The 27,596-nt window shown below is 39.3% G+C and overlaps 3 protein-coding genes across 4 annotated transcripts in view; 1 reads left to right on the top strand and 2 right to left on the bottom strand.

Annotated features, from left to right (window-relative positions):
* Positions 1-928: 928 nt before the first annotated feature.
* LOC133105691 (cardiomyopathy-associated protein 5-like) lies at positions 929-14,454 on the bottom strand. 2 transcript variants are annotated; one of them, XM_061215970.1, is made up of 13 exons: positions 14,027-14,454; positions 10,442-13,025; positions 8,528-8,623; positions 8,183-8,416; positions 7,314-7,336; positions 6,276-6,379; positions 5,744-5,878; positions 5,035-5,172; positions 4,502-4,649; positions 4,282-4,415; positions 3,929-4,040; positions 3,613-3,789; positions 929-3,263 (listed from the first exon to the last, which is right to left on the bottom strand). In XM_061215970.1, the coding sequence occupies exons 1-13, from the start codon at positions 14,167-14,169 to the stop codon at positions 3,011-3,013; spliced, it is 4,281 nt and encodes a 1,426-aa protein (XP_061071954.1). In that variant the 5' UTR covers positions 14,170-14,454; the 3' UTR covers positions 929-3,010. The 2 variants fall into 2 exon arrangements, 1 of the variants encoding a protein (XP_061071954.1); XR_009703887.1 differs by having other exon boundaries at positions 3,127-3,263; positions 3,613-3,806.
* Positions 14,455-14,791: 337 nt separating this feature from the next.
* tent2 (terminal nucleotidyltransferase 2) lies at positions 14,792-26,322 on the bottom strand. The gene is made up of 15 exons (XM_061263825.1): positions 26,148-26,322; positions 25,411-25,591; positions 25,170-25,292; positions 24,506-24,758; positions 23,082-23,196; positions 22,879-22,970; positions 22,643-22,706; positions 21,249-21,315; positions 20,629-20,705; positions 19,949-20,077; positions 19,797-19,840; positions 19,424-19,560; positions 17,199-17,290; positions 16,591-16,670; positions 14,792-16,425 (listed from the first exon to the last, which is right to left on the bottom strand). Exons 2-15 carry the CDS (start codon positions 25,554-25,556, stop codon positions 16,351-16,353), a joined length of 1,494 nt encoding a protein of 497 aa, XP_061119809.1. The 5' UTR covers positions 25,557-25,591; positions 26,148-26,322; the 3' UTR covers positions 14,792-16,350.
* The window catches only part of LOC133142549 (homer protein homolog 1), a 58,755-nt gene continuing 56,446 nt past the window's right edge, over positions 25,288-27,596 (top strand). Inside the window, exon 1 of the mRNA XM_061263826.1 lies at positions 25,288-25,402. The gene's annotated coding sequence lies outside the window, so the exon portion shown is untranslated. The remainder of the gene's footprint in view (positions 25,403-27,596) is intronic.

Raw genomic sequence — 27,596 nt, 5'->3', positions numbered from 1 at the left:
GTCATAATGAGGACCCACATCTAATTAGCACTGTTTCAAAGCACCAAAGAGCAGTACACTGGTCCCAATATCACTAATAAGGCAAGCAAAGTACATTGTTTACTAGCAGACAACTATACAGACTATACTGTAGATGTTATTTTGTATTTTAATACACTGATTCTCTTATTAAAGTATTTGATATGATAAGCTAGAGTGTCTATTAATTTCCTTAATCATCCTTAGAGAAGTTGAGTGATTGCTATAACCATGCGGTTGCTCTGGGTCAGGCTGGACAAATATAGGTTGCAAAAGCTGCAAAAGGCCACTTTTTTAAAAATCTGTGTATATTACCAGATATTGTACAGCAGTACAATGGCTTTTTTGGGCAGTGATGATCTGCATAATATGTGCAGGTCACAGGTTATGAGAAAGAGCAACATTATTAAATAGTTTGACTGTGGAGGTCGTTTGTAAGTGAGACGCGGTGTCTTCTGACTGAAAGGTCATACAAAAGATATATTTAAATGTATTCCTTATACTTTATAGTTCCCCAGAACTTACACATTTATTCTCAGTTAATCACATACTGTAATTAATCACATTGTTAATCACATAATTAAATGTGAAGATTAGTGATATCCTGTAATTGCTACTGAAACAGTCTGTAATTGGAAATCTTTATAAACTACACACAGACTGTTCAACTGGTTGTTCTGATGTTGTCAAGGTCACTACTGTCTCATATGTAAAACCCTAGATTTAACAATGGGCAGTTCATTTTAGCAAATTCTAAAACATAATTTGGAAGAATGAAATCTGAATTATTGTAGAGTGACATCTAGTGGTACAAATGTGTAGGCACATAAATGACATATTTTATCTGCATTTTTGTTCTGGGATCATTTTGTTTATTAAAGTTGAATACAGAGAAAAACAAACAAAAGAATCAATGCAATAATGTTTTATTAGGAGAACAATGAAAATAATCCAAGTTTACAAACATACTGTACACAGTCGTATGCTAAACATCGGGCACCCCTGGTCAAATAGCCACTCGCTATCTCTGCAGGTCTCAGGCCATTCTATCTGAACCTTTTCTCAGTCTTCCAGACCATGCCTTGAATTCAACTATTCCATTTATGTTTCATCTTCTAATAATGTTTCTGACAGTGGAAATAGGCAGTTTGAAACATTGAGAAAGTTTTTTTTTGTAGCCTTTTTCATTTTAATTAACCGTCTTCAATCTGACATCCCTGGACAACTGTTTAGAGGAACCCAAGGTTGATATTACCAGAAATAACAGCCATTGCAGTTGGATACTGCAGTCATGGAGTTACTTCAGAATAAAAAGTTCAGTCCTGGAATTATACTCACCTGACTTATTGAAGCCCTAACGAGTAAATCTCCTCGTAATCCAAAACGAGTAATCCAAAAGGGTTCCCAAACTTTTGCACAGGGCCCTTTTCCTTTTTAAAAAATCATTTATGAACAATAAAAATTAAAACAATCTTCATTTAAAATTTGAAGAAAGTTCTCATGCTTATCTCTGTAACAGGTTTGTGTCTGTTCACCAAGATATTAATTGAAAAATGTTTTTTAACCAGGGGTGCCCAAATTTTTCATACGACTGCATGCATCAACTAATGTAGGTGCAAAATTATATTTCTAGATTATGTCTCATAATATATTATGAATAATAACATTTGATGCATATGTATTAAATGGATAAAAAGATTACTCTACTGGGGGGTATTAACTGGGCGTTGCGTGCTCAGTCAACCTACCCTGTATAAATAAAGGTTAATAAATAAAATAATAAAAAAGACAGTAAAACAACAAACCAATCTATGCACCATATCCTCCACTCCCCTATAATTCAGTTTATGTGTGTGGGTATGTGTGCTTTCTACAGCATAAAAACATACACTCAGTGAGCACTTTATTAGCTATATATTAGACTTATTTTTTAGACTTCAGCGGTTTGACGAGTTGGTGTTCAGAGATGCTCTTTTGTGTACCACTGTTGTTGTGATGTGTTGGCTGATTAAATGTCTGCATTAACAACCTGGTGTACAGGTCTACCTAATAAAGTGATCACTGAGAGCATAAGTCCAATCAAAAATTCTTAATGTATTTCACAATATTTAATACATAATTACTAAGGACTAAGATGATGAAAAGCAAACCTGCCAATGATGCAGTCAGCTTCCCTACCAGTTAGATTTCACTTTGACTTTGCATTACTTAAAATTCAAACATTCAGTTGAGACAGGAGCATTAAATCCTGTGCCAGGTATATGCTCTGTAGCATGGTGAGATACATGAACATTTCATTCCAGTGTGCCCAAATAAAACCCTGGCACTCCTCGCAAGCAGTCTATCCCAAGCTTTCCTCACCAGAGAGTTTCAGCACATCATCACACGTCTGATATACGGCTCGCATTACGGTCTCACCACGACAGGTATCAATATCATCTCATCCTGTAAAGTCAGACCACTAAACACGTCTGTGTGCTGTTCTGGGGTCACTTCTCAGCTGTGCTCTCTGCTCAGACGTCCAGCAAAACCAAGTCACATGTCCTATCTAGTCAGGACAGACGTTAGTTTTCATAGTTATATTATCAGCTGCATCACTAAAAGCATTAGCCTGTGAAATCAAACCAATCTCACAAAAAGACAGCTTTTTTTGTGAACATTTAAACCTGCTTCAGGAAAAAATACATTTTTGAAATATCTATATATTTTTTAAATCTTTTTATCAATACACATATTAAATACAAAATTACATTATTTTTGTATTTACAAACTCCTCTTAAAACATCCAAACATCATAAAGAAAAAAGGTTTAAAACATCACAAGCTCATCTGTATTCAGCTCAATCCTCACACCACACGAACAACAAAAACATGTATCATATATCTTCCTAAGCCCAAGGATACAGACTCATTCATCTAACGTGAAGACATAGAACCACATCCCTGTTCCTTAAGGGACACCCATTAGCAACGGTGTGAGGAGGGGGCAGAGTCAGCAGTGCTTGGCAAAGTCAGGCACCTCTGTCAGAAGACTGAGTGCCAAGGTGCCTGGTCTCTCCAGCACCAGGGCGGGGTGGCAGGGCTCACTGAACCTGTGACAGCAGGACCCCAGGAGCTGCCCGCTCTGGGCATTGAAGAAGGAGACGCACCCGTGAAGGTAGTCCAGGAGAACGCCCATCCGGGCGGGTGCCTCCCCGGTGATTATGGACGTCTGCATGCTGTTATGGAGCAGCTCATACCGCTGACTGGAGGAAATAACGTGGGAAACGTGTCAGGCGGGTGAAAGCACATCAGCAAAATGAGCCAGTGTGCATCTTAATGAGGCACCATTTTGGGAGTACGAGTGTCAGGATGAATGGTACTTTTAACAAATGACCATGTGCTCTGATGTCCTTTACTGACTTTATACCTACAAAGATAATTCCCAGGAAAATAAATAAAGCTCTGCTTTTAACATACTGCAGTGTCTCATGACTAGATTCATATATTTCAGCAAATATGCTTTTGCTGTTATTGAGGACTGACTTCATGCTGGAGGGACATGCAGAAACATGCAGCCCGCATGGCAGAAGGGAACCGGGGTAGTGTAGCTACCTGGTTGATGTGGGAATGCAGTGAATGCACCAGGATGTGCTGTTCTCTCCCAGCTGGCTGTACCCCAGGGTGGTATGATAGGCCACTCCAATCCTATAGCCTTCGCTGCCCTCTACTGTCGTCTCCCAGTAGTGCAGGCCCCGAGGAGGGAGCAGCTCTCCCAAAATCCCTGGACACCTGGGAGAGGACCCAAACTGTCACATACCAGTCACTACCCTCTGGAATCTATCAGCTCTACTAGAGGAAAAGTCTAATGAAACAAAAGAGTATACAACTTTAAATCCTGTATTAAGTAGTCATAGTTATCCGCCCTTACTCATCGGGTGCAGTGTTCCTGTTGAAGGCCTCCTCTGGGTAACGCACAATGTTGTCCTTGCACAGCACAAGGCCTGGACTGGCTGTGTCCTTTAGCAAGTGGAATCTGGTGCCTGGAAATGGAGGGAGGCCAAACACAGCTGATGGTAAAATCCCCACTCCCCTGAAGTACAGTATTATGGTATTATACTATTATAAAAGTATATTATAGACTATCTAAAAGCCTGAGAAGTGCACATTGGAAGGAAGTTCTCTTTAACCTCAGACCTGGCAATGACTGAAGGGAGAAATGGATGGGACAGTAAATGAATTTACTGCATTAACACAGAATACATCCTCATCGCTGACACTCGCCTGTGGTGGAGATCAAAGCCGCCTCGCTTTGCTCACTGGCTCCAGCGAAGTTGACTGCGCTGATGTAGAACAGATAATTCTCATTCGGCTGCAGGAGAACGCTCTGTTCACACTTCCTTATGCCTGATATGGATCTATGCAAAGGGACACAGCTTTTAATAAAACACGAAACGCTAAAGAAAGGAGACCAGTGTTCCAGGCCACAGGCAGACAGACCCACCGGAGACCCTCCCCCTCGAGGGCACTCTGTCGACAGTACTGCAGGGTGAAGCTCTCTGCCGCAGCTGGACACACGCTGCTCCAGCGGACGATGGCAGAGTCCCAGCACACTGTGCAGCTCTCTGGGATGATCTCCGGGACAGAGGGAGCTGGAGCCCAACATCACAGCGCGGTTACCCCAAAACCCATTTCCTTCCCCAGCTTACTGAGACTTTATTCCTTACACTTTACTTCATAAAACAGTCAGACATGGTTTTATGTATGATTCTAGATTCTGACTGGATCTAGAAAAGCACCGGGTAATAAAATGGTAGTTCACCTGTAAGACATTAGTAACGCAGATACTAATGTAACAAAAATAGTGTTTCCTGTCATTTCATTTCATCATTGTTTACCTCGTTAATTCTGCATTGATTGATATATTTTTTTCAATGGACGATGTGAGGAAATTCACAGTATGGCGGCTTTTGTAGACATGACATAATACAAAATATGAAGAAAATTCAGTCAGCAAATAGAAATAGTGTCACTGACCAGTCCTGAAGGACAGTTTCTCACTGGGCAAACTGCACCCGGCGTAGTTCAGAGCCATAACCCACACTTTGTAGCACCTGTCTGGGGCCAGTTCCTCCAGAGTGCAGAAGCTCTCCTTCACTGTCACTTTGTACACTTCTGATAAGGCAGGGATTTATTTCAGCATCCAAAAGAAAGTACATTTTAGAAATTTGGCTGAAGTATAACCAAGTATAACAAGCATGCAAACCAAAAACAGGTCAGAAAGTCAAAACATTTACTCTACATTCAATACAACAGCAGAGACTTTTGGGAATCTAAGAATTGCTATATTTTAGGGGGAGGAAGCTATTAAGTATGACATCTGTTTGCTGTGCTGATATCACTTTACTGTATATCTGATTCTGCACATTTAATCCAAAAATGTACCTCTCTTCCACTTGTCTTTGGTTTACATTTCCCCACAAATCACAATAAATCCCTTTTAACTTCTGACAACCTATTTGTCATACATACATCATACATCACAGTACCACTGTAGATGGGGGTATCCTAAATCCAAAGTCCAGATAAGCGGGACATTAGGATCAAAGTTAGAGCACAATTACAAAACATGGAATACAATTATCACTTAACAATGATATTAGGTCTTAATTAACACAAATGTGATTTCATTGTGAGGTAAGGAACCATGTTCTCTGTATGTGACATTTCACACTGTGTGTCACACCTCCATGCGATTCTTCTACGCAGTTGACCTGGAAGCAGTCAATGACATCTCCGTCGCTGACCCTCCAGAACACAGTGATAGAGGTGCAGGTGGCAGAGCTGGCCTCCTGCATAAGCAGGTATGGCTCTTGAGGAACTGAAGAAAAACACAAGAGCAGTCTTGAGGAAGCATACTGTATGTGCTTTGATAAGGACACCCATGCCAGCTAGAGGGCATGTTAAAGCAGATGACCCAATCACAGCTGCAATTAATTTAAGGCCCACTTACTCATTTTATTTACACATTTTTGTTTGTTTAGGCAGGAAATAAAAGGACAATGTTGCATTAATAATAGAACATACAGTAGTAGCAACCACAATGTGTACATAACGTGACAGAAATCCTAGTTTTTTTTTTTATTATTCCAACAGAAAAGCAGAGTTTGCAACAACTCTTCTGCCATTTATACAATAATGTTGAACTATTAAAAGATGTTCACAAGCACTCTGTATGTTTAGCACATTAAAACAGCTGAAACATAATGCAAATTTACCCAGGATGTCTTTCAAAATCTTCTGTTCCTTGCCCTCAGTGCCTGTGGTGTAGCTCTCGAGCACCGGCTCTGGAGACAAAGTGGACTCTAGTGCTCTGCTCAGGCTGTGAACACACACAGCTGCATAAACACCCTCTTCTCATACAGTATACGGCTCATGCCCTAAACATATCCTCGTTCAGAGGCAGCAATAAGGATACTCAACTCTTTGCACTGAAATAAATGAAATATGAGTAGATGCCATCTAATCCAAACATCAATTTGCCCGTTCAGGTCAAGTTCTTCACATTAGAAACTGAGTTTGCAAAGCACATTTGAAGAGAAGAAAGGAACAAAGTAATCACCAAACATGGCCATTAAATAACCAAAACTGTAATTGTAGTGTCATATACGGTCATATGACCAAAATCATTAATTTTGTATTCTTCTCTGAAAATGCAGACCTCTCTTGAATGCTCATTTTACTTACATATGTCAACTGTCCTTGTAGCTAAACAACAATCCAGTTCACAACAATATAGCATTAGTATGAACATAATAACGCTGTTGGTAAATATTTGCATACATATTGCATAAAAATGGGTTAGTAGATATTTTAAAATATATGTGAGGCACAGAAAAACATAGTTAATTTATATTCCTCAGTTCCCAGTGCTGAAATCAACTTACAGGAGTAGCTGAACATACTGTAGTTCTATGGTTTTCAGTTATGCAGGGATCACATATTCACTCTAATAACTGTACAACCTCTATCACAAGGCAGCACAGTGTCTGTCCAGCATTCACTTTAGTTGGCTTTTCAATGCTACATAATCACTGTAAATGCACATACCACATAAAAACTTATTTGGACTCAAACCTTTGAGCACATTCCCTGGATTAAACTCAAAATAGGACATCGTTATGTAATTATGTGCATGAATCTTTTTTTAAGAAAGCACATCACCAAGGTTTTTAACTTTGAAAAAGCTCTGTTTGGTTCATGCAGTCAGAATTATTATGATCACATAGAATAATAAAGCAAATGTTTTCAATTACCTTTCATGAATGTCTTTGGAAGACTTGTGGAAGGAGAGAGGGGGAAAGGCAATTAAGGATTTTTCAATATGGAATCATTGATTAATGAGGCTAAAAGAATTCAAAATACTCTTACATTATTGGCACCCTTAATAAAATTTTTGAAAAAAAGGCTGCATATAATAAACAATATGGATGGTGATCTATATTTTATGTTCAAACATACAGGAAAACAATATAATTTTATTTCAATACATTTACTCTCATGTTTCAATGTTTTTTATTTTGTAATCTCATTTTATTCTGATAACCACAGGTGCCAAATTTATTGCTACTCCTAACAATTATTGTAGATAAAATCAAACAAAGTGAAATTGGCAATTTTACTTTAATTTAGTTCATTTCAGTCTAAAGGTGCCATTCAATCACTTTCTGTTTCACTAGAGTATAAAAAATGAGGTAACAAGCATGCAAAATCCCTTTGTCAATTAAGAAGACACAGATGGTAATTGACCATCACAAAACACTTATTCCGTGAAACTCGGATAAGATCATTTACTGTAGTAGTCTCTGATGAACCTGTCTAAATACTCAAAACTGGCATTTGAACTGGGCGGTCACTTTGACATGTGCCCACATTTATCAGTCCACCTGACCTATTATTGGAGAATAGGACACTGTGCCCTAGAGAAAGGCTAAATAAGCAAGCAACAGGTGCTAGAGAACCTTTTAAAATTGTCATATAAGACAATAACTATTTCTGTTGTGCCATTGAATTTCTGTAGCCTTTGCAGTGTATTACAGACAGTCTGTGGTATTGTGGACAGTCACATGACCCGGATGACTCCATGTTCTGCTGACCCTGTAAAGAAACAGGACTCCTAACTCACAGACACGAGGGCAAGCGCATCGGGCCTCTCCACCTCCCTGGCCTCCCTCTCCAGAGTTTCCCTGGCAGACTCGATGCGTTCCTGGAACCTCCCGATCTGGCTGCCCAGCTGCCCCAGCCTGAGCCTCTTCTTCTCCGCCATGCTGCGAGACATCTCCTGATACTGCTCCACCACCGCCTTCACCATCTCCTCATTCTGCTCATCCAGCGACAGGGCGCTGCTTTCACAGTTGCCCTACACGGGCAGAGAGAGGAATAGACATTAAATGGAGCACATTGCACGGATCTCATACTCAAAAGACTCAAAAAACTGAACTGGCCAGGGCATTTGGATTTCATACTCTACCTCCAATGAACTGTATGCCTGCTCCAACTTGGACACCAAGTCCTCAATCTTTTCTGATCTTCCTTGTAAAACTGATATCCACTGGCTTAGTTTACTCTGAAAGCATAAGACCATGTGCAACTACATAACTGCCTTTACGTTTCATATGTAAATAATTCAAGGTTAATTAGGTAACTAAGAAAATGCATATACAGTAAAATGCAATAGTATTTGGACAGTTGTGTCAAATTGGTTGTATCTCGTCTGTACTAATAAACTTTGTGAGTTTTGCCTCATAGTCATTGTTTGATTTTAAATACAAATTTGATTAATACTAAGGAAAAACAACCAATTTGACAACACTGTCCTAGTAATTTTGCATGTAAATGTATATTTATTTGAAAAGAAACCCCAACAACTTCCATTACAGTTTGAACATGTGTGGAACACACCATTAAAGAGTAAGATATTTGGTCTGCAAGGATGAAAAAAACTTTAACTTTCAAGACACCTGGGCAATATTGTTCAACACTTTCAATATTTTTTTAAGTGTATAATGGCTGCATTATGCAAAGGCAATAAGTTTGGATAGATACTAGTGTCGGAACACTGGTCTATGGTGTCTGTATAAAATAGGATTCCCTGTTGACTGAGAACGTGTATCTTGGTTTGTTTAATGTTCATGATATATAAGCTTAATTTGTCCAAATGGGAGCACATTGATACATTTTATCTTATTTAATCACTGGGGTAAATAAAATGATTATGAAACAAAGGAGGAACCCGCGTTATGAGAAAGCACAGCAGAAACATCTGTGGGAGACCATTGCTGCATGGCACTACAGCTCCTGTGACAACAGAAGAGGCAGATCAGGTAACTGCTATGGCCATGGGATGACATCATCCAGGGATCAAAACAGAGTGTGACAGCTACAGCCTGTGAGATCTGTGAAAGTGGTGTGACAGCCAATCTCACAGAATTATGTGTTGACAGGAGTGTGGAGCAGTGGTTAGGTCCCTAGCTGCCAGATGAAAACAGTAACAGCAGGTTGACCTAGACATAGTTTCAAAGTTTCATCTAATTTTCTTCTTTTTTTTGTCAATCCACAATATATTTTTTTGAAGGAAAAGTCATACACTATACAACCTTTACACATATCATATTAGTAACTTCCAGGTTCAAAGAACTGGTACTATGTACCCTTCTCCGTTATGCATCTTTGCTGCAGAGGATTTGTTTGAGTAGGTCTTTTAATGTTACTGTATGTCTTCTGAAACAGGTTAAGTAGTAAATATTTATTTTTACACAAGATACAAACTGATCCATTATTTTCTTTTTCCCACCACCTCAATTTCACAGATTACACTGTGTGCTTTTTAATTATTGCTTCATCAAGAAAAGAAATGCATTATGTGAGATTGTTGACATTTAGCTGAACAGGAAAATGAGTCTGTTGGCTAACTTTTCCATTGGATGTTTTGAATATTTCTTATCCTTAAAGGGGATTTATATAATGGCACAGTGCCAGTTCAAAGCATAGGTGTATTGTATCCATGACAATAGCAATTACTAACCCCCACCCAATAAGAATGAAAATACAACATATAAAAAATAGTATATGGGTAAAGTTGTCATTTATGACCTAAGCCAGAGGTAAAATGCATATGTATGAAATCAAATGCCATGTTTACATTAATTATTTTTGACATTCATTGTCCAATAAAATATTATCCTGGTAATAATGTGTTAACTGGATATGCCCAACTTGGATTCAAAGCAGTTGAAACCAACTGTGAGAGCCATTTTTAAAACAATTGCATTTATTTGATGCATTTCAAGCAGCACAGTTAAAAACTTACTTCCAACTGCAATATTAACAGCTGAGGACAATCCTGTGCAATAATGGTCTAAACCATTAAACAGAACATACTTACCTTTATGTCATTATATGCCTTATCCAATGTTGACATATCATGGCCTTTATGTTCATCAAAAGGTGTATTTAAAGATGAAATTATGCATTGGCACACCACACAAAATCGAAATCTTGACATTTTGGGATCATTTTCTTGTTTATCTTCCTCCAGGGGTGTCTCATCCAAAACCTCATCAAACTCATTATCTGCCTCAACTGCCACCTTGGATGGTGAATCTCTGGTTGGCACTTCCACAGAATCAAAGCCATGTTCAGACTGTTCCCCTGATGTGTTTTCATTGAATGCCTTTGTCTCTGGTTCTATGGGCTCACAGACTTCTAGCTGGCTTGTCATCTCATAAGTCGTGTCCTCTACATTTCCGTTATCCTGATCTCGATACATCTCTGGTGGCTCAGCGATAAATGCGTCATTGCAGTACTCTGATACATCCTCTAGGGTAGAAGATGTAACTTTCTCTTCTTCTGCTGAATCTTCCTCTAGTTCCTGCTCTTTCTCTGCCTGAACTGTTTTTGCTAGGAGCAAAGGTGATAAGCTTAGCATTTCCCCTTTTTGCTTAACCGTTTTTGAGATGGTATCACAATCAGCAAAGGGTCTGTGGATGGCAGTAGATCCCAGGGCACATTGTACTTCCTTGTCATCCTCACAGATTATATCTTCATGTGTGTTTTTCAGAATGCCTGTCTCGTTGTTACTGCCTTGTTGAGGACAGGAATCTCGAACCGAGATGGCTTGTGGAAGCTGTGATTCAGAAGTGTCTTCAGGTACTGCTTGGGAAATTTCTTGTTTAGATACTTTATCGAGCAACAGGGATTCTTGTGTACATATCACTGGGTCCGTAGGCCCTGTATCAACTGAATTTGAGGAGGGAACATGTTTAGACAGATTTTCTTCCTGGCTCTCTGTTTTTTCAGTCGTCTTCTCCATTAGAGATTCTGATACCTTATTGTCAGCAATGGTTTCATTTTCTGTTTTGTCTGTCTCTTGCACTAACACTTTTTCTACATGTTCATCTTCTGATTTTTCATGGTTGTTCGCTGCCTCTTGTTGAATTTGTTTACTTTCCTCAACCACAGCAGGTGGCTGAAGCATTTCATCTTCTAAGTCTGTGTTCTTGAATGTCTCAGTTTCATCATTTTCTTCATAGGGCACCAAAAAGTTCTCAATGATTTCCTCTGGCTTTTCTTCCACAGCCTCTTCATTCACACCAGCCAGGACGCCAATGAGTTCCACTCTGCTTTCTGGCAACATTCTTAATCCTCCTTCCTCATTACTTCCTTTGGTGGGTTCATCCTCAACCACTGGAGTTTCATCTTTCAAAATAAATTTTTCTAAGTATCCACTTGCATCATCTGTATCGGACAGCCTTCTGTGCAAGGATTTCTCAGAGACTGTGCTCTCCACATCTGAGCAGTCCTCACCCTTCTTCCTGTCCCCCACTGCTTCCTCATAGAGATCAGTGTAGAGGAATGACATTGCTCTTGGCTCTTCTAGGAGGGATGGATCAATAATTTTTGGAGGCCCGGGGGAGAGAAAAATTGGAGTAAGTATCATCTCCTCACTACTGAACAAAGCTGAGCCGCTCTCCTTGAGAGGAGATTTAGGCACTTCTTCCTCCTCTCTGACATGTTTCTCTTCTCCTTCTGGTCCATCAGTACATCCACTACCATAAAAAATTTCATCTAAATGATCGCCTGCAATATCTCCAGAGGCTGACTGCTCTTGATTTTCTGTTGCCTCTTCTCCCTCAGTGGCATTAGTAGGCATGATTTCCATATTTCCAAGAGACAGGTCAGGTGGAGTACTCTCATCCAACAATGTGAACTTCTCGAAGTAATCAGTGTCACTGGTTCCACCCCTTTTCACTGGTTTGTGGACTGGAAGACAGTGTGATGTATCTGGTTCCAGAGGCTCTTTGTCTGCCGAGCTCTGTTCTCCTTCACTCTCCTTAGCCTCACCAAGCACATCCATCTCATTACTGTCTGTCTCAGTCTCTGCTTTTTCACTCATTGGATTTAATCTTACCATGTCAGTTTGCTCCAAATAAGACAGGTTTTCTGCCATTTCACTACTTTCCTCTTCATCCACAGTAGAGAGCCTTGAGGGCACTATGATGTTTAGTATCTCGGAGCCCTCAGAGACTATGCTGAATAAGTCTTGCTCTTTGTGTTCCTCTGGTGTTGTTGGCTCTTCAGCTGAACCTTGAGGCCTTACATTAGGCACAGAAACCTCTGCCAATGCTGGCCTTTCATCAACATCTTTCAGTTGCTCTGTAGGATCTGGCCTGGAAGGGGGCCTTTTACATTTCTCACCCAGCTTACCCCTGGTTCTTTTCTTTCTCCTGATTATTTTGTCCTCATCCATGATGAAGACAATTTTGCCCGCAGTCCCTGGACCCTGAGTGCTGTAGGCCTCTGAGGTAGTGCTGGCATCAGAAGCCCAGGGAGAGGAGCACCTGCTGGAAGCCGTTTCCCACAAAATGGCGCTGTCCTCACTCTGGACAGCCACCATGGAGAAGGACGGTTCCATCATGACGCACTGTAGCTTGGGTTTCACGGCTTGGTCCTGCACCCTTTCCTTTAAACTATAAAGAGAAACAAACCAATGAATATAAATAGGGAGATATGGATACGTTGATTATATATTTATGTTACTGGCAGATAAAAAATTTACATAAGAGCCAGAAGAGTCATGTGACATACAAATGAACCAGGACCTATTTGGGCCAGGTTCAAATTCAGCTGTTTTTCAATTATATAATTATTTGCCATACAGAAAATTCTAATAGTTTATTTGATATGTGTGTCATTTCAGGATGCTCAGATGTCCCATAATACTATACTAGACATGTGAAATTAAAATCCAGGTTTAACTGTTCATTTTCATTTATTGGCAACAATTGCAATACTTTCTGAAAGTATTGCCAAAACATTTCGATTTTGCATTCATTATTTTAACATATTCTCTTCACCAGAGTGACTGACAGATGAGAATAGGCTAAGTGAGCACAAGTATAGTTTAATAAAACATTACTAATTAAAATAAATAAAAATTAAAAGGTGCTAGTGAACATAAGGACACTGTCCAGCTACTTCATAATGTCGGAAAATTACATCTTAATTAAAAGAATGAATGTCATACATGCAATGTTACTTTCTGCATTTTCCACCTGCCCCAATGCGAATGACAGGTTCACTCATCTCAAAAAGCAAGCAGTGATTCCAGTTTTGATGGTTTAATTGGCATGACTACAAAATAACATGACTCTTAAAGTGAAATCACGAAATACCAGCAAATCACTGTAGCATAAGCACAATTATATTTTCCACTAATTGGATACTAGAATTTGCATAGGTTAATAACCAACCAATAAATAAATAAATAAATAAATACATAAATAAATAAACAACTTATTGCAAAGGTATTTCAATGTTTGCCAATCAGCAAAAAATAGACGGAGGCTTAAAAAAGACACGGAAAGTAGGCTAGTGCACTGAACATAGGTCACTGGACTGATTTACAATGTTCGAGAAACACCAGCTAATGTTAAGGCTCAACCGTGACATTTTTGACACAGCAAGCTACCTGTTGCGAAGCCCCTCAATTTCATCGTCATCGTCCACAACCCCTGCACCAATCGACTCGTCCTGTAGCACAGTTATTGGCATATCAGGATCAATTCTGTCACAGTGTTCTGGTGAGAAATCCATTGTTGGGGGTTCTATCATCTGATTTTTTAACCGTCCCTTTTCACCGGAGCGTTGGTTTGAGTAATTCCAAGTCACAAGAAGTATCTGACTCAGCGTGGTCTTGAAATAGAAAGCAGAGAGCCCCGTTCTACCATCGCATTGACGGAATAGGCTATTTGCAACTGTTGTTCCAACTATGCTGGTAGTATGTCGTAATTCGCTTTTCCTTTTCGATAAATGTACAATTTATCGACCAATAAAGATTCTAGCCATGCATTTGCCTGATGTATTTAATTTCCAACCCAGTTTGTATAGCCTGTTAACTTTGGGTGGTCGTGTAACGAGAATACGGGGTATTCGCGCTTTATTTTCAGTTTACCTTGCCAGTGCTAAATATACAGGACACTGACACCAGCTAAATCTTCGCATAAGAAAGGTATGCGGGGTGATGAAACGGGGTGTATGAACACAATAATATATGTACAAGCACAGAGCACCTTAGGACATATGGCGTATTATTGCAATTTTACATTTACAATGTATATTTCATTTCAATCTGTTTCTCCACTTCACTCACGTATACAGTATGCACACATGTCCATCTTACAGTTGAAAGTAAGTACTATGAGCATGCCGGGAGGAAATAAACTGATTACAAACACAGGTTGCAAAAATCTTTATTAAATAAATGACAAAGTGGAATACATTTTTGAATCAATGGGTGAATAAATAGTTAACCACCAAAAATGTATTACTAAACTTTGGTTTCCCATCCTAAAATAAATCCAAACTGTTATTTATAGAAGATCTTACACAATATTAAGGTGCCTAATTGACACCAACACAAAAATATAAATACTAAAAGGTATCAGACTATACAAAAATCGGACTATGGTGTATTTGTTTGAGACTGAAACCTAGATACTTGCAAGTCAAAAGAGCAACTTCAGATGTTTATTTCCATGTCTATACGATACATGTCAGCAGATACAATGCAGGTAACAAGAAAAAAATGGCACTTATTTTTTCACAAGTTTAATTGCTTAAAGTAACACCTCAAAGGTTAGGGGACACATAGAAAAATGGACAAACACAGAAATTGCCGCATACCACATACTGACGTAGAAAAGACACACGCTCGGTGCACAAGCAGCCCAGCACTATGACTGCAGCATTCTGAACCATGTGTAAACCTATTAAACAGAGGATCGAACCCAGGTTTGCCTTAAGTACAACCAGAACAGAATAGTACACACAACAGGATTTGCATTGGTAGCTGCAACTATTGCAAAGGACTTCTCAGTTTTTGAAACAAAACAAAACAAAACCAAAAATAAATTTTGGCCACATGTGTGTACTTTGAAGACTACAACATTGGAACCACAGACCTGAAGCTAAGGAGACGAAAAGTGTTAGATGCAAAAGGAAAGCATCTGCAACAAGGTGACAGTGGATTTCAATCACGACTGGGCTCCACTGAAGAACCTCAGGAATTACATACAGCACTAAGATGGAGTTACAAAACCACCTTCAGTGAAAAATGCATCTCCTTGAGGGGGTTAAAACAGCATAAATAAAAAATAAAAAAATTCAATGCTGCACTCAAGTCTGTTTTACCCATTTGTAATTCAGTGAACAATTTGTCACAAATATAGTACAACACATGGATACATATAATATCGTTTTGCACTATCATTAAAACATGCCCATCAAAATATGGGAGCCACTGAAGATCGCCTCTGCAAACTCGTTAACAATTTCATTTTTTTGTCTTTTTTTTTTTTTCCCCGCATGAAAAGCTATGATCTCAAAATGAGCGTTCAAGCATTTTACTGAAGTGAACATGAAAATCCATCACAGAAGACAGTAAAAAATTATATCTTTTTAAAAATCCAGGGCCATACTTTAAACAGTCTTACAAGTTCTTCAATGTCAGGGTAAGACAGGTGTGTGGAAAGTACAAGCTGAGGTGAATAGCAAAATTATTTCATATTTACACAAATTGAAAAGGTGAAAGCTCAGCAGAATGATCAGTGCAATAATATGAATCTTTTTTGTCCCAATATGGCCTTCATGTTCTGAGCATACGAATGCTACCGTACTGTATTCATTGTCTCAGAATGACAACTATATTGTAAAGCTCCACAAAATTCCAGATTGGTGATCCACTTCCTAGACTTCAGGCTGGTTTTTCCACACCCCAAAGAGGTTGTGGTAGCATTATCTCTTCTGTATTGTCGCCCTCACTGGCAGGATAAAGTTCAAGTCCTTCTTCAGCTGGAGCACCTGCCAAGACTACAAAGAAACCAAATCTCTATTTTTATTTTGCCTTATTAACATATTCTGATTGACCTACCGTAAATCATGTAGGTGAATGAGTATATATTGATTCCTCTATACAATCCACAGAACCCTTCATAACTCTGCTAATATAAACCCATGTGGAAGCTGGAAACATACCTTTTTGAATTCTGCCTTTATGGAATCAAACTTGATCCTTTCATGGACTGCTCTTGCTGTGTTTGTTCGGTCAAAGGGCTCTGAAATAAAACATGCATGAGAGGAAATTACACTCCATGTATGAGGGTCTGACGTACATGTCTAAAACTGCATCCAAAAGCGGCAAGGAGACTCGGAACAAGGAGACTCGATCCTGCTGTCACATTCACATTTGACAAATTTGACAAAGCAGCAAGTTGTCTGTACTTAGAACTGTTGTAATAAAGAAAGGAATTTTATGGTGTCCATTTTAGGAGACCACTATACTATACTGGAATATGTACCATGCAAGTACCAGACAGGTGGCAGTCAATTCCTAATGAGTGTGAATGCAGGCACTTCTTGCCGACTTACTGCATCCTAAAGTAGACATATAGAAAGTTGAAAGACTTCCATTTATTCTTGTTATAATCACTACAGATGCTTGGCCCCACAGGTATTCCACAATTGTCTTCAAAAGGAGACTTCTCAACATTTATGGATATTGGATATTGTTACAGAAAAAACCGGCCACAACTGTAATTCTGTTGATATGGTGAGGGCGCCCATGAGCAGCAAGACGAGGTTACCTTCAACACAAATGAACTTGTCCCTCCATTCTCTGCAGTTGGGTTTGGGGAAAGCTTCAGCATCTCGAACTGAGATCACACATTTGTCCCAACTGAAAAAAAAGAGTAGTTTGGTAAGAGTTTGGTAGTTTGACCACATACATGATCCATTTAGAAGCATTGAGAGGACATTCATAACACCTGTAACCTATCCCAATTACAGATGTTCCGAATTTAAAAAGAAGTGCATTGGACTGATGCAAGCAGGAAGTGACGCACGGCATTCTCGCATCAGCTCCCGTCAGCATTCCCAAGCACACAAAAGGAGGGAACAAATTCAATCGAATCCGGACGGATATAATCGCATTCTCGCACAGAGGGCTCATTTACAATGAGGTCTTCTGCATAACTATAAACAAGCCGTCCATCACAGGAACACCCCCCGCCTGCAGTCTGCCACCTGCTTCCATCCGTCACCACAGCAATGTGAAACGGGAGCCAGGGAGGGCGTGCGAGACTCAAGGATAGCGCACTCAACGCCACTTCTCATTCTCAGCTGCATGTCAACCTCCCCTTATGGTATAACGAGCACCTTGGACAGACAGTCAGGGATAAGCAGTGATTAATGTAATGGACTGAGCAATATTTCACAGCTAAATGGAAGCGATTAACTAAAACCAGCTCTCATTTTACTCAGTTCACTGAGGCTACGCTGCGGAACAATACAATTTTACCGTGTTCTGGAAAGAAAACATCCCGATGTTCTGGAGCTTACAGTGGCGTAGCGTAGACCCAGTGATACATTCAGATGCAGTTAGGGGGCAGAGTGCACATTTTGGTGGTTCTCTAGAGTGTAATATTAACAAGGTGCAAAACCCCATTTGACAGTTAAACGGAGTCAGGCAAGGGAGGAAGATCTTTGGCAATTTGCCCCTGCTGACAGCACTGTTGTCTTTGTAATCCAAGTGATGGCTTTATGCTAATTATAACCTTTCAAGCAAGAAAATAAGCGTATAGCTTTTGTCCACATACTGTGCATTGTAGATCAAGGAAAATGTGAGACAGCCTTATACATAAAGCGGAACATATTGTGCCTCTGGTCATTTTAGTTTTAGCTCTTAAAAAATACTTGCAATTGCTAGAAACATTCCTTGTGGAGGAAACCTACATTTTCTTGATTGGGTTTTTAAAATTTCAAATGACACATGGGATGATGATGCACTTGGATTCACCTGCCTTCTTCGCTCTACCCGGTCTTTTTGATATAATTGAGTTCACCAGTTGTTTTCTTATTGTTAATAATGAACCAAACTGTTCCAGTGGGCATGCCCAGGGTTTTTTTTTTTTTTAACAATGTTCTTGATTGATAGATTGATCGATTGATGACACACGAGATGATGATGCACATGAACTCTTAGGATTCACAGGGCTGTATGTGATCAGGCTGGTGATCAGTAAGAGGTCACATGATCAAACCTGGTGCATGGCACTACTGCTGCATCCTTATGGTACGCACATGCAACAATTTCCTGGTCTAAAAACTGCATATACAAATATACAAATATACAAAGACTAAAATGAGCTTAGGACAAGAGTGTCTGCTACACAAGTGATAAATAATCTAATCATTTACACTGCCATCCAATTGTGTGTAACAACTTTAGATCTATCATTTAATGGGATCATTACTTTTTTTTTTTTTTTTGAAACAAAGTCCTCTAAGAGGTCCCCCAGCTGTGGAAGAAGCTCCTTACTGCGATCAGGATAGCACAGTCGCTATCAAAACTCTGACACAGACTGAAAAACACACCTACTAAAACTGCACCCTGACTCCCTACTGATGGACTCAGGACATTAATTGTGGCTTTTAAAGGGGTAATAAACACTAAATCACTATTTTTTAATTATTTCTTTTATATATCCTGTCTCAATTTGATACATCCCATCATTCCCATTGCTTAACAATTCAAAATCTGATCAATCTGTGCCACTGCATTTTGTGCAAAAACTAGGCATGCACTGCCACCCAAAGTTGAAAAAATGTGTTTTGTTTTGCCTGGAGCCCAGCCCACATATGTGATGTAGAAGTAGGTAAAAGCCCAGCCTCTGCCTCTCTTCTTAATTGATGGGGAAGTATTACGTATTCAAACTGATCTAACAGGAATACACATTCCTTAAAAAAGTAAGAGACATCTTACAAGACTGCACAAATGTGAGGTGAGGCTTAACAGAGTGACGCTCCTTACTTGAAAACAGAGGCATAGTACTTCAGGAAGCCAAGCAACAGGTCTCCAAGTGTGGACTGGTTTCTGGAGGTGTAGGAGGGAATCTCTTTTGGTCCTTCTGGCACAAGATGGATATCCATAGAGGGGTTGAAGCATTCCTGACAATGGTAGAATTACAAAGAGCAAACGTCTAATCACAAAAATATCCAAATGCTTTACAGGGAATAAAGATGCAGAGGTTCACATGCCATTGCTTTTTTGCTAATCACAAAAATTTGCTGGCACATATTAATTTTATTACAGTATTCCGAAGTGAAAGCATTTACTGATGTAAGGTATTCCCTGGACACCCAATCATAATAATGACAGAAAGTGCGCCATAAAGTGGACTTACAGGATATTCCTTCTGTAGGCAGGGAATGACTGGCTCAGGCAAGGCTGTAAAGACATAAAGGAAGTCAGTGTAACCAACCAGGGAAAGTGCCACTGCCCTTATTTTCAGGTGAATGATATACACCATCTTGCAATATCACACATGCTACTTACTCTGAAGATAGTGCAAGACCATCAGCACCAATGAGTAGCTGCTCAAAGTTCCACGGCTAGCATCATTGATTCCATGGTGTCGGGCCCATTTCTTTATCACGAGGATAACTGGCCGAACCCTACTTTCAACTGGGAGGCGAGGAAATCAATATTACCAAAAACTATTTGAATCACCTAATGATGTTTTAAAATGTTAGAAATTACAATGGTTCATTAAAAATACACCAACATTTGGGAAATATATCTTCATTTCCCACTTACCCAGAGCCAGGCGTCAGTAGCCTACCTACTGGAAAGTGAAGAAATACACCTTACAGCAACTCTGAAGCGGTCTTATTTACACAAGTATTTATTTCCACATGATCCGCGCACCTTCTGAAGGCAGAGCTACTACCTCCTTCACTGCACTCAACCAGCATGTGTATTTCAAATACACATATCTCATGTAAATAAGATTGCTTCGGAGTTGCTGTAAGGTGTATTTCTTCACTTAGGAGGAGGTAGGCTATTGACTCCGAGCCAAGTGAATACACAAACACGGAAATTAAATGGAACATCTCAACTAAGTCTGTGTAAGTTGGAAAAAAGGTTTAATTAATGTTGGTGTATTCCACAAGACATAAATTACATCTCAGAAAGGCCATTGTGAGGTCTTGGAAGACTACAGAAGCTGCACTTACTGTATGCATAGCTTCGGAGGAGGAATGTGTTCCGTATTCCCACAATGTTGTTTACATTCAAGTCAAACTCCACTCCACTGCAAGGAACAAAGACATTGGGAATTTAATGGACGCAATTAACCAGCCCACGATGCGTGCATATAATTATGACTTCCACAACCTCCAATAAAGTCTTTGTCCTTCATAACTTCAGCACCATTAAACAGGAGAGAGGGGGATTTGTCATCCAGCGCTATAAAAAGCCTGGGCAGAGTAGTTAGATTATTGTTTATGGCTCAGGCTTGGCTCCCTGACTGCATTTCAGCATGAGCATAGAAACATGGCAGAAGCATGGCAGAAGCATGGCTTTCCATAATCATTGTCACCACAAAAGTCAAAGGTTTTAGGCTTTACCTGTGCTCATAACTTGCTCATTTGAATAGCAAGGATGGAGCAATTTATTTTCCCTCATAAATACACATATTCTGCTGAATGCTGAGAATGCAGTCTTCTTTTAGATAAAGATAACCTCCTTGTCACATAACTGCAATAAATACACACTTGTGACCAATAAATTTGGATTTAATTTATTTTTATTTTTATTATTAATTCCAACAAAACAGCATGGATTGGTCACATACCTGATTTTATCCCTGAATTTCAGTATCGGCACTTTTGCACGGATAAGCTGAGGTCTCTCAATGTATGCTGAAAATAAAAGGTAATTCTTTTACAGAAAAGAAAGGGTAATTCATAAAACACATATATCAAAAGTGACATTAAAATAAAACTTCAGCTTCACAAGAGGTCCCTAGAGGCTACAGAAGAACGTTAAACTGATCCTAACAATTTCCAGGCAATTAATGAGATTGGCTATACAAGCTGAATATTTAAATAATGGATTACATGCAGCTCTGTAGCGGCTCTTAAAACTTAATCCCTTTGTGATTTTCCATGTTATTACCAACTTCTGTTACTCGGAACAAACTCCTAGATCCTAAGTCCTCATGTGCAGTGGAGAATACAATCTGCACAGCAGCAGTCTCCAGTCTAAAGCACAAGCACGCTACTGAGCACTAATTGGAAACACTTCTAATTAGGGATGCAAATTCACATTCACCTAGTTTTATAGCCTCTAATTTAGCACTAATAGCATGATGCCAGTAAATCAGTGATACCAGTGAAGTCGCCTGTTGAGAAATCTGTACAAATCATCATGGTACATATATCTGAATGAGTCATTTAATAATTACGAAAGATTATTGCTAATTATTACACAGTGGTTCATAGTCGGCAGCAATGAACCTTTTCATACGTCATTCAGGAGTATGCAAAACAATGCGTCAATAACACAATGGAACCAGGAAAATTATTTTCATGAATCATTTAGTATTTTTTGCTTATTAATGAGAGATGATAAGCACGGAGTCAGAAAGGCTCAATGACACTGCAATGAAAGATGAACGCTTTTTTTTTTTTCTTACAGAAGCGTTAAATAATTATACATTTCGGTTTAAAAATAAACTGCAGAAATAAATGTCTCATTGTTACAATGCATTAAAATTAGCACTGCGGAGAGGGTATAGCTAGGGCTCTGATGACTTTGCTGTAGTATGTCGTATTAATTTTACTGACTTGATATTTTTAGTTGTGCAAAAAATTACAAGATCTACAACTAAAATTGCAGAGGTTAATTCAGAATTTAGCCATGAATTTCAAGGCAAATGGTCACTTTTAATCCAATTAATCACTACGTTATAACTTCATGTAATTAATGTGAACGGCAGACTTACAGGCTCCAAAATATAAAAATTCAGGTATAATAGCATAAAATGCACAAGTTGGTCAGAACTGCTACAAGCTAACAAAGATGCATGAGAACTTAAACAGGCAATAAAATACATTTTACAAAATATAGCAACAAATGCACAAATGAGTAAACAGTGCAAAAAATATAAACCCTTATCAAGACTACAGGAGCATAAAAAATATAACTGAATAATGTGATGCTAAATATGCTAGAAGTGGTACTTACATAGCCGGTAAAACAACTTCTGTACAATACTGAGTATATACACAGCATCAGTTCTCTGGTTCACCTGAAGAATACAGATGCAAGCAGAATTTAGTGTTAAATCTAGTATATAAGTGGTCTACAAAAGTAGCCCTTGTGCCAAGAGTGCTGCATACAAACATAAGTATATCAATAACTTTTCACTTGAAAATACAGGCACAAATATTTTTTTCCTACACATTTGAAAATGAACTTACTGGTCCCTCTTGGACAACTAGGCACAAGTCTGCATCGCTGCTCCGACTCCCGAAGCCATTGAGAGAGGAGCCAGCCAAATACACCCGAGAACCTGGAGAGAGATGCACACGTGAGCGCCTATTCTGCGCCCCAGCTGAGCTCACCACCAGCATCCCAAGCAGGCTGTAACCGGCACGGAAAGGTGGCCCACTGGTGAACTTACTTGGAAAAAGGCGCTGAATTTCCCTTTGGAGCTGTGCTCTGCAGACTTCCTTCTTCTGCAGATCATCGCTCTGCTGCTGGCACGCCTGAAACAGCTCCAGAATCTGCTGACTGAGCTGAAGGCAAAATAAGCACAGGAGTTGCATGCATATCAGTGTTAAAAAGCTTGCCAGGCAGGTTGTGCCCAGTGCAACAGCAAACAACAGCAGAGTAGGTGTGTCCGTTTCATTTGTATAAATTATTCTCTACCCAAACAGGTTGCAGCAGTGCTTCAAAACATCTGGCTTCCCTGCTTTGAAAATGAGCCGTTAAAATGTCAATGAAATAATTGTGCATTGACATCTACAGTGCAGTCTATAAGTATTTGGACAGTGGTACAATTTCTGTTCTTTTGGCTCTGTGTGCCAGCACAGATTTGAAATAAAACAAAGAGTTCCAAACTCTTTTTTTCTTTCTTTTTTTTTTTTGCTAAGCTTACTGTATGGCCTATGTCTCTGACTGCTTTTTTTTTATTTCTCAGCCTCATAATGGCTTCTTTGACTTTCATTGGCACAACACTGATCCTCATGTTGACAGTTGGCAATAACAGACATCCAATCAAATGCCTTGAATCAAAACTAGATACTGAAAGCTTTCTGATACCTGCACAAAGGAAGCAATTGAATACACCTGACTAATCAAAAATAGCTGAGAAGCCAACTGTCCAATTACTTTTAGTCCCCTAAAACTATGTATGTATAAAAAGGGGTGCAATTCCTTCACTGATTATCTGATTTGGATGCAAATACTCTCAAGTTAAAGGTGACAGTTCTTGAACCTCACTATTCATAATTTCATTTAAAATCCAATGTGATGAAGTACAGAGCAAAAAGAACAGAAATTGTACCCTGTCCAAATACTTATGGACTGCACTGTATATGACAAAGGGACCCTAACAAGGATACACTGATGCCACAATTGGGGCAGGGACAGAGTGAACAGCAGAAAGCTATTTTAAAACTTTATAGGCACCGGAACACACTTTTCAACCTGTTTTTTTGTTAATGCCAAAATGACATTATTTAATAAATGCTGAAATATTTGTATGTTGTTGGCATACAAACATATTTAGAGCAAAACTAAATGTGATCTAGAGTGTAAATACCCTTTAAATGCTCTATCAATTCAATAGCTTAATTTACAGAAAAGAGCAACAGAAGAATACAGAATCCCTACTGCCTTTCATAACTGGAAATGCCACTCTCAGACTATTGATAGGATGCATTATAAATTATATTCATCCATACACTGAAAGGTTTCCCAGGGGCTAAGGCTTTTTCCACAAAAATATATGACTTGCACTGTATTTTAACTAGCACAGTTAGCCAATGTGTAGGTTAAGACCGCGGCGGGACCTCAAGAGCACAGGCAGTGTCAGGAATTCACCTTGTCCTTGGCAGGAGGCAGCGGGCTGCCAGGCGCACTGTGTCGGGACTCCCCCCTGAGCGGCGGGACGCAGCCCGCAGGTTTTGGGGTGTGGGGCGAAAGGGCGGGGCTGCTGCTGTCGCTCCGCAGGTGCGAGCTCGCCGTCCGGGCGGCTAGGGGCGACGCCGCGGCCTCCGGCGAGCCAACGTGGCATCCGGGCGAGCTGAAGCGCTGCCTCTTCAAGTCATACGGGCTGTGCTCGTCACTCCTCCTCCTGAAAAACCCCGCTTACACATTTAACACACGGGAGAACTCTGCTGACAAGCAATCACCAACACGCAGACATTTTCACGACTGCTTGAGCATAGTTAAATGCAGGATATGATTGTGAGTCAAGTGCATACAATGCGCTCAAGGCTCCACTTAATTCTCCATGTAAGGATTTCCAAATTCTCATAGTCAAATCACAATAGAGTTTATCATTTCTGGACTGAGAAAGTGTGAGGGGGAACACAAATTGTAAAGGAATAATAAAGTTGCTATAAAATAGTTATTACCAAACCATGTAGTATTTTATTTCAAGTATACATATGATCACATGCCATGGTTCCTCATAAAATATTGAATACATGACATTATTTAGACATTTTCAATCAACATATTGAAAAAAACTCGACTGTCTCACTTTCTGCCCATTGTTACTGCTGAAACACTGGGGACATGTGGAGGCGTACTGTGTCCTAGCTTCCAATCAAGAGGGGATGTTGCTGGGAGACGGGCAACGTTGTTCAGAGGCAAGCCATGGAAACTGGAAAAATTAAGAGATCTTCACTGAAATAATTTTAACTTTAAGAAAGAAAGAAAAAAACCCAGCATTTTTTTTTTGTTCTTCTATAACGTTACAAAATGTCTTATGAGGTACTTACTTAGTATTCCTTATGTTGAACTGTGATTCGATCACTTGATGTGGAGAAAACAAGACGGGCAAAGGGAGCTGGGCGACGAACCCGTTAGCTTGCCCACGTTTAGGGGGGAAAGGTGGACGCCCCAGAATCGAAGAGTTGGGGTACATCTTCTTTTTGTGAGGGCGTACATTTATTCTTGTACCTACGTTTACATGAGAAATATGAGCATTGTTGGTATGCAGTCTACATTCCTTAAACCAGTAATATAGCTACCAACTAAACACAAATACGAATAACATTCGTTAAATAGCTAACGTCAGCTAAATGGCTTGTGTGGAGCGGCTCCTAAATGAAGCAGATATTTTACAAACCATATTTGTAACAGTGGACATGAAAAATGACTTGCTACATCGATAGCTAACTGACATCACAATTTTCATTCAATGTACACGCTTTAACAAGTAACTTAGCAAGGTAGCTAACTTAGCTAGCTACCATACCCGCTGTTAGCTAGCCAAGTTAGCAAGATTGCAAATTTCGGAAATTGTAAACAATCCAAAAAAGTCGAAAGGTTGTTTAAATTGGTTCCATGTATGTGTATTAAGCCTACCGTTTAAATAGTGTCTGGATATTATTAAGATCAATGCTATTATCAAGCACCATAGTAGCATTGCTAACGTTAGTTAGCTTAGCCAAGTTACTGCTTACAAAGTTGCATTTCACATGAAAATAACACAATACCAAAACTCAATGCTTACCTAAATCAGGACAAAGAAGGCCTCTTAATAGTCTACCATTTCAATTAAGAATAGGTTAACGTTATATCATATCTTTCATGAAATGGTATATTTTGTTATTGCCTTAGCTAGCTACATGTTTGTGAATTGACAAACAATAAATTCCCAATGCTTCCTGGTGACGTATCCGTTTCTTGTTCCGGGTCCCACGATTTACCTTACCGTACACTCGCTAAAGTGCGCGCGTTTGCAAATGTTGTTTGGCATGTTGTTTTCCTTCAGCACAGAACAGGCACGCACCAGCAGCTGGCAGTTTGTCACGCAAGAGGTGTGTAGGCCTATGCCAGTATTTAGCATATATACAGCAAGGAAGCATTAAAAGCGACTGATCTAGCGTTCAGAAATGTAGCATTTAAACAGCTCAAACAACGTTAACCTAATACACTGTGCTCAAATTCACTAATCACCTGTAAATCCATGTCGGATTTGTAGGTTACGAGTGAAATTGCAGACCATTGATCAAGTAAAGCCCACAGGAAATTGCACAGATTTTATTTTATTATTTAAATCAAACGTTCACATTATGATGTTCCGGAACACCGAGTAGTGATGGATCCAGCGTTTCCATGGAGAGGGGGAGGGTCGCGGAACTTCAATGCGGTAGAATTACAAACAAAAAACAGATTCGTACCTATTCATCAAGTTATGTCAACATGTAGGGTCAGTGTTTTTACTCTTGGTTTTGTCATAATCAACGACATAGAAAAATGAACAAAAAAATTATCAGCTATTGAATTTAGTTCAAGCCAAAAATGTCCATCACGTGTTTACTTTTAATGTAATAACGTTATATTATTATTACATTTCCTAATAACGTTATTATTAGGAAATGCACTTCAAGCCGTAAATTGAAGACAATGTTTCAGGAACTTAAAGTAAGCACTCTGCAGATGAGGATTTATATTTCCATGTACTGGACGCAATTGCAGGCTGACATGTATGCGACAAGAATATTGCTCTTCAAATAGGTTCAGAGTCTTACATTTGGATTGGAATAAGCGAAATTCACCGTATGCACAAGCCGGGTACTTTTATCTAATTTAATCTAATTTAAACCTTTGTTTTGCCATGGGCCTCAACATATTTGTGCTTGTTACATAACAAGAAGGGAAAGGTTATCAGATCATAGCTAATGTACTACTAAATTAAATCAATACAAAACAAAAAAATAAACATTTAGGCAATTATTGCAGTATGTTTCCCATAGTTTTGTGATTCATATATTTTAAAGAGCATCCTTTATACACAATTTGTGCACACTATAGGCCTAGTTCTCATTTGAAAATATGCCAAAACATTCACATAAATAATCAGCATTTAAAAAAATTATTTAGATATTGGTCGAGAAGTGTGAGAAGCTGTAAAGATAAATTGGTAATCCATTATAGTACCACTTCCTGGAGAAATTGG

Source organism: Conger conger, chromosome 12, assembly GCF_963514075.1.
Source record: "Conger conger chromosome 12, fConCon1.1, whole genome shotgun sequence".
NCBI lineage: Eukaryota > Metazoa > Chordata > Actinopteri > Anguilliformes > Congridae > Conger > Conger conger.
Note: the sequence above shows the minus strand (reverse complement) of the source record. Positions and strands in the feature narration are given on the sequence as shown.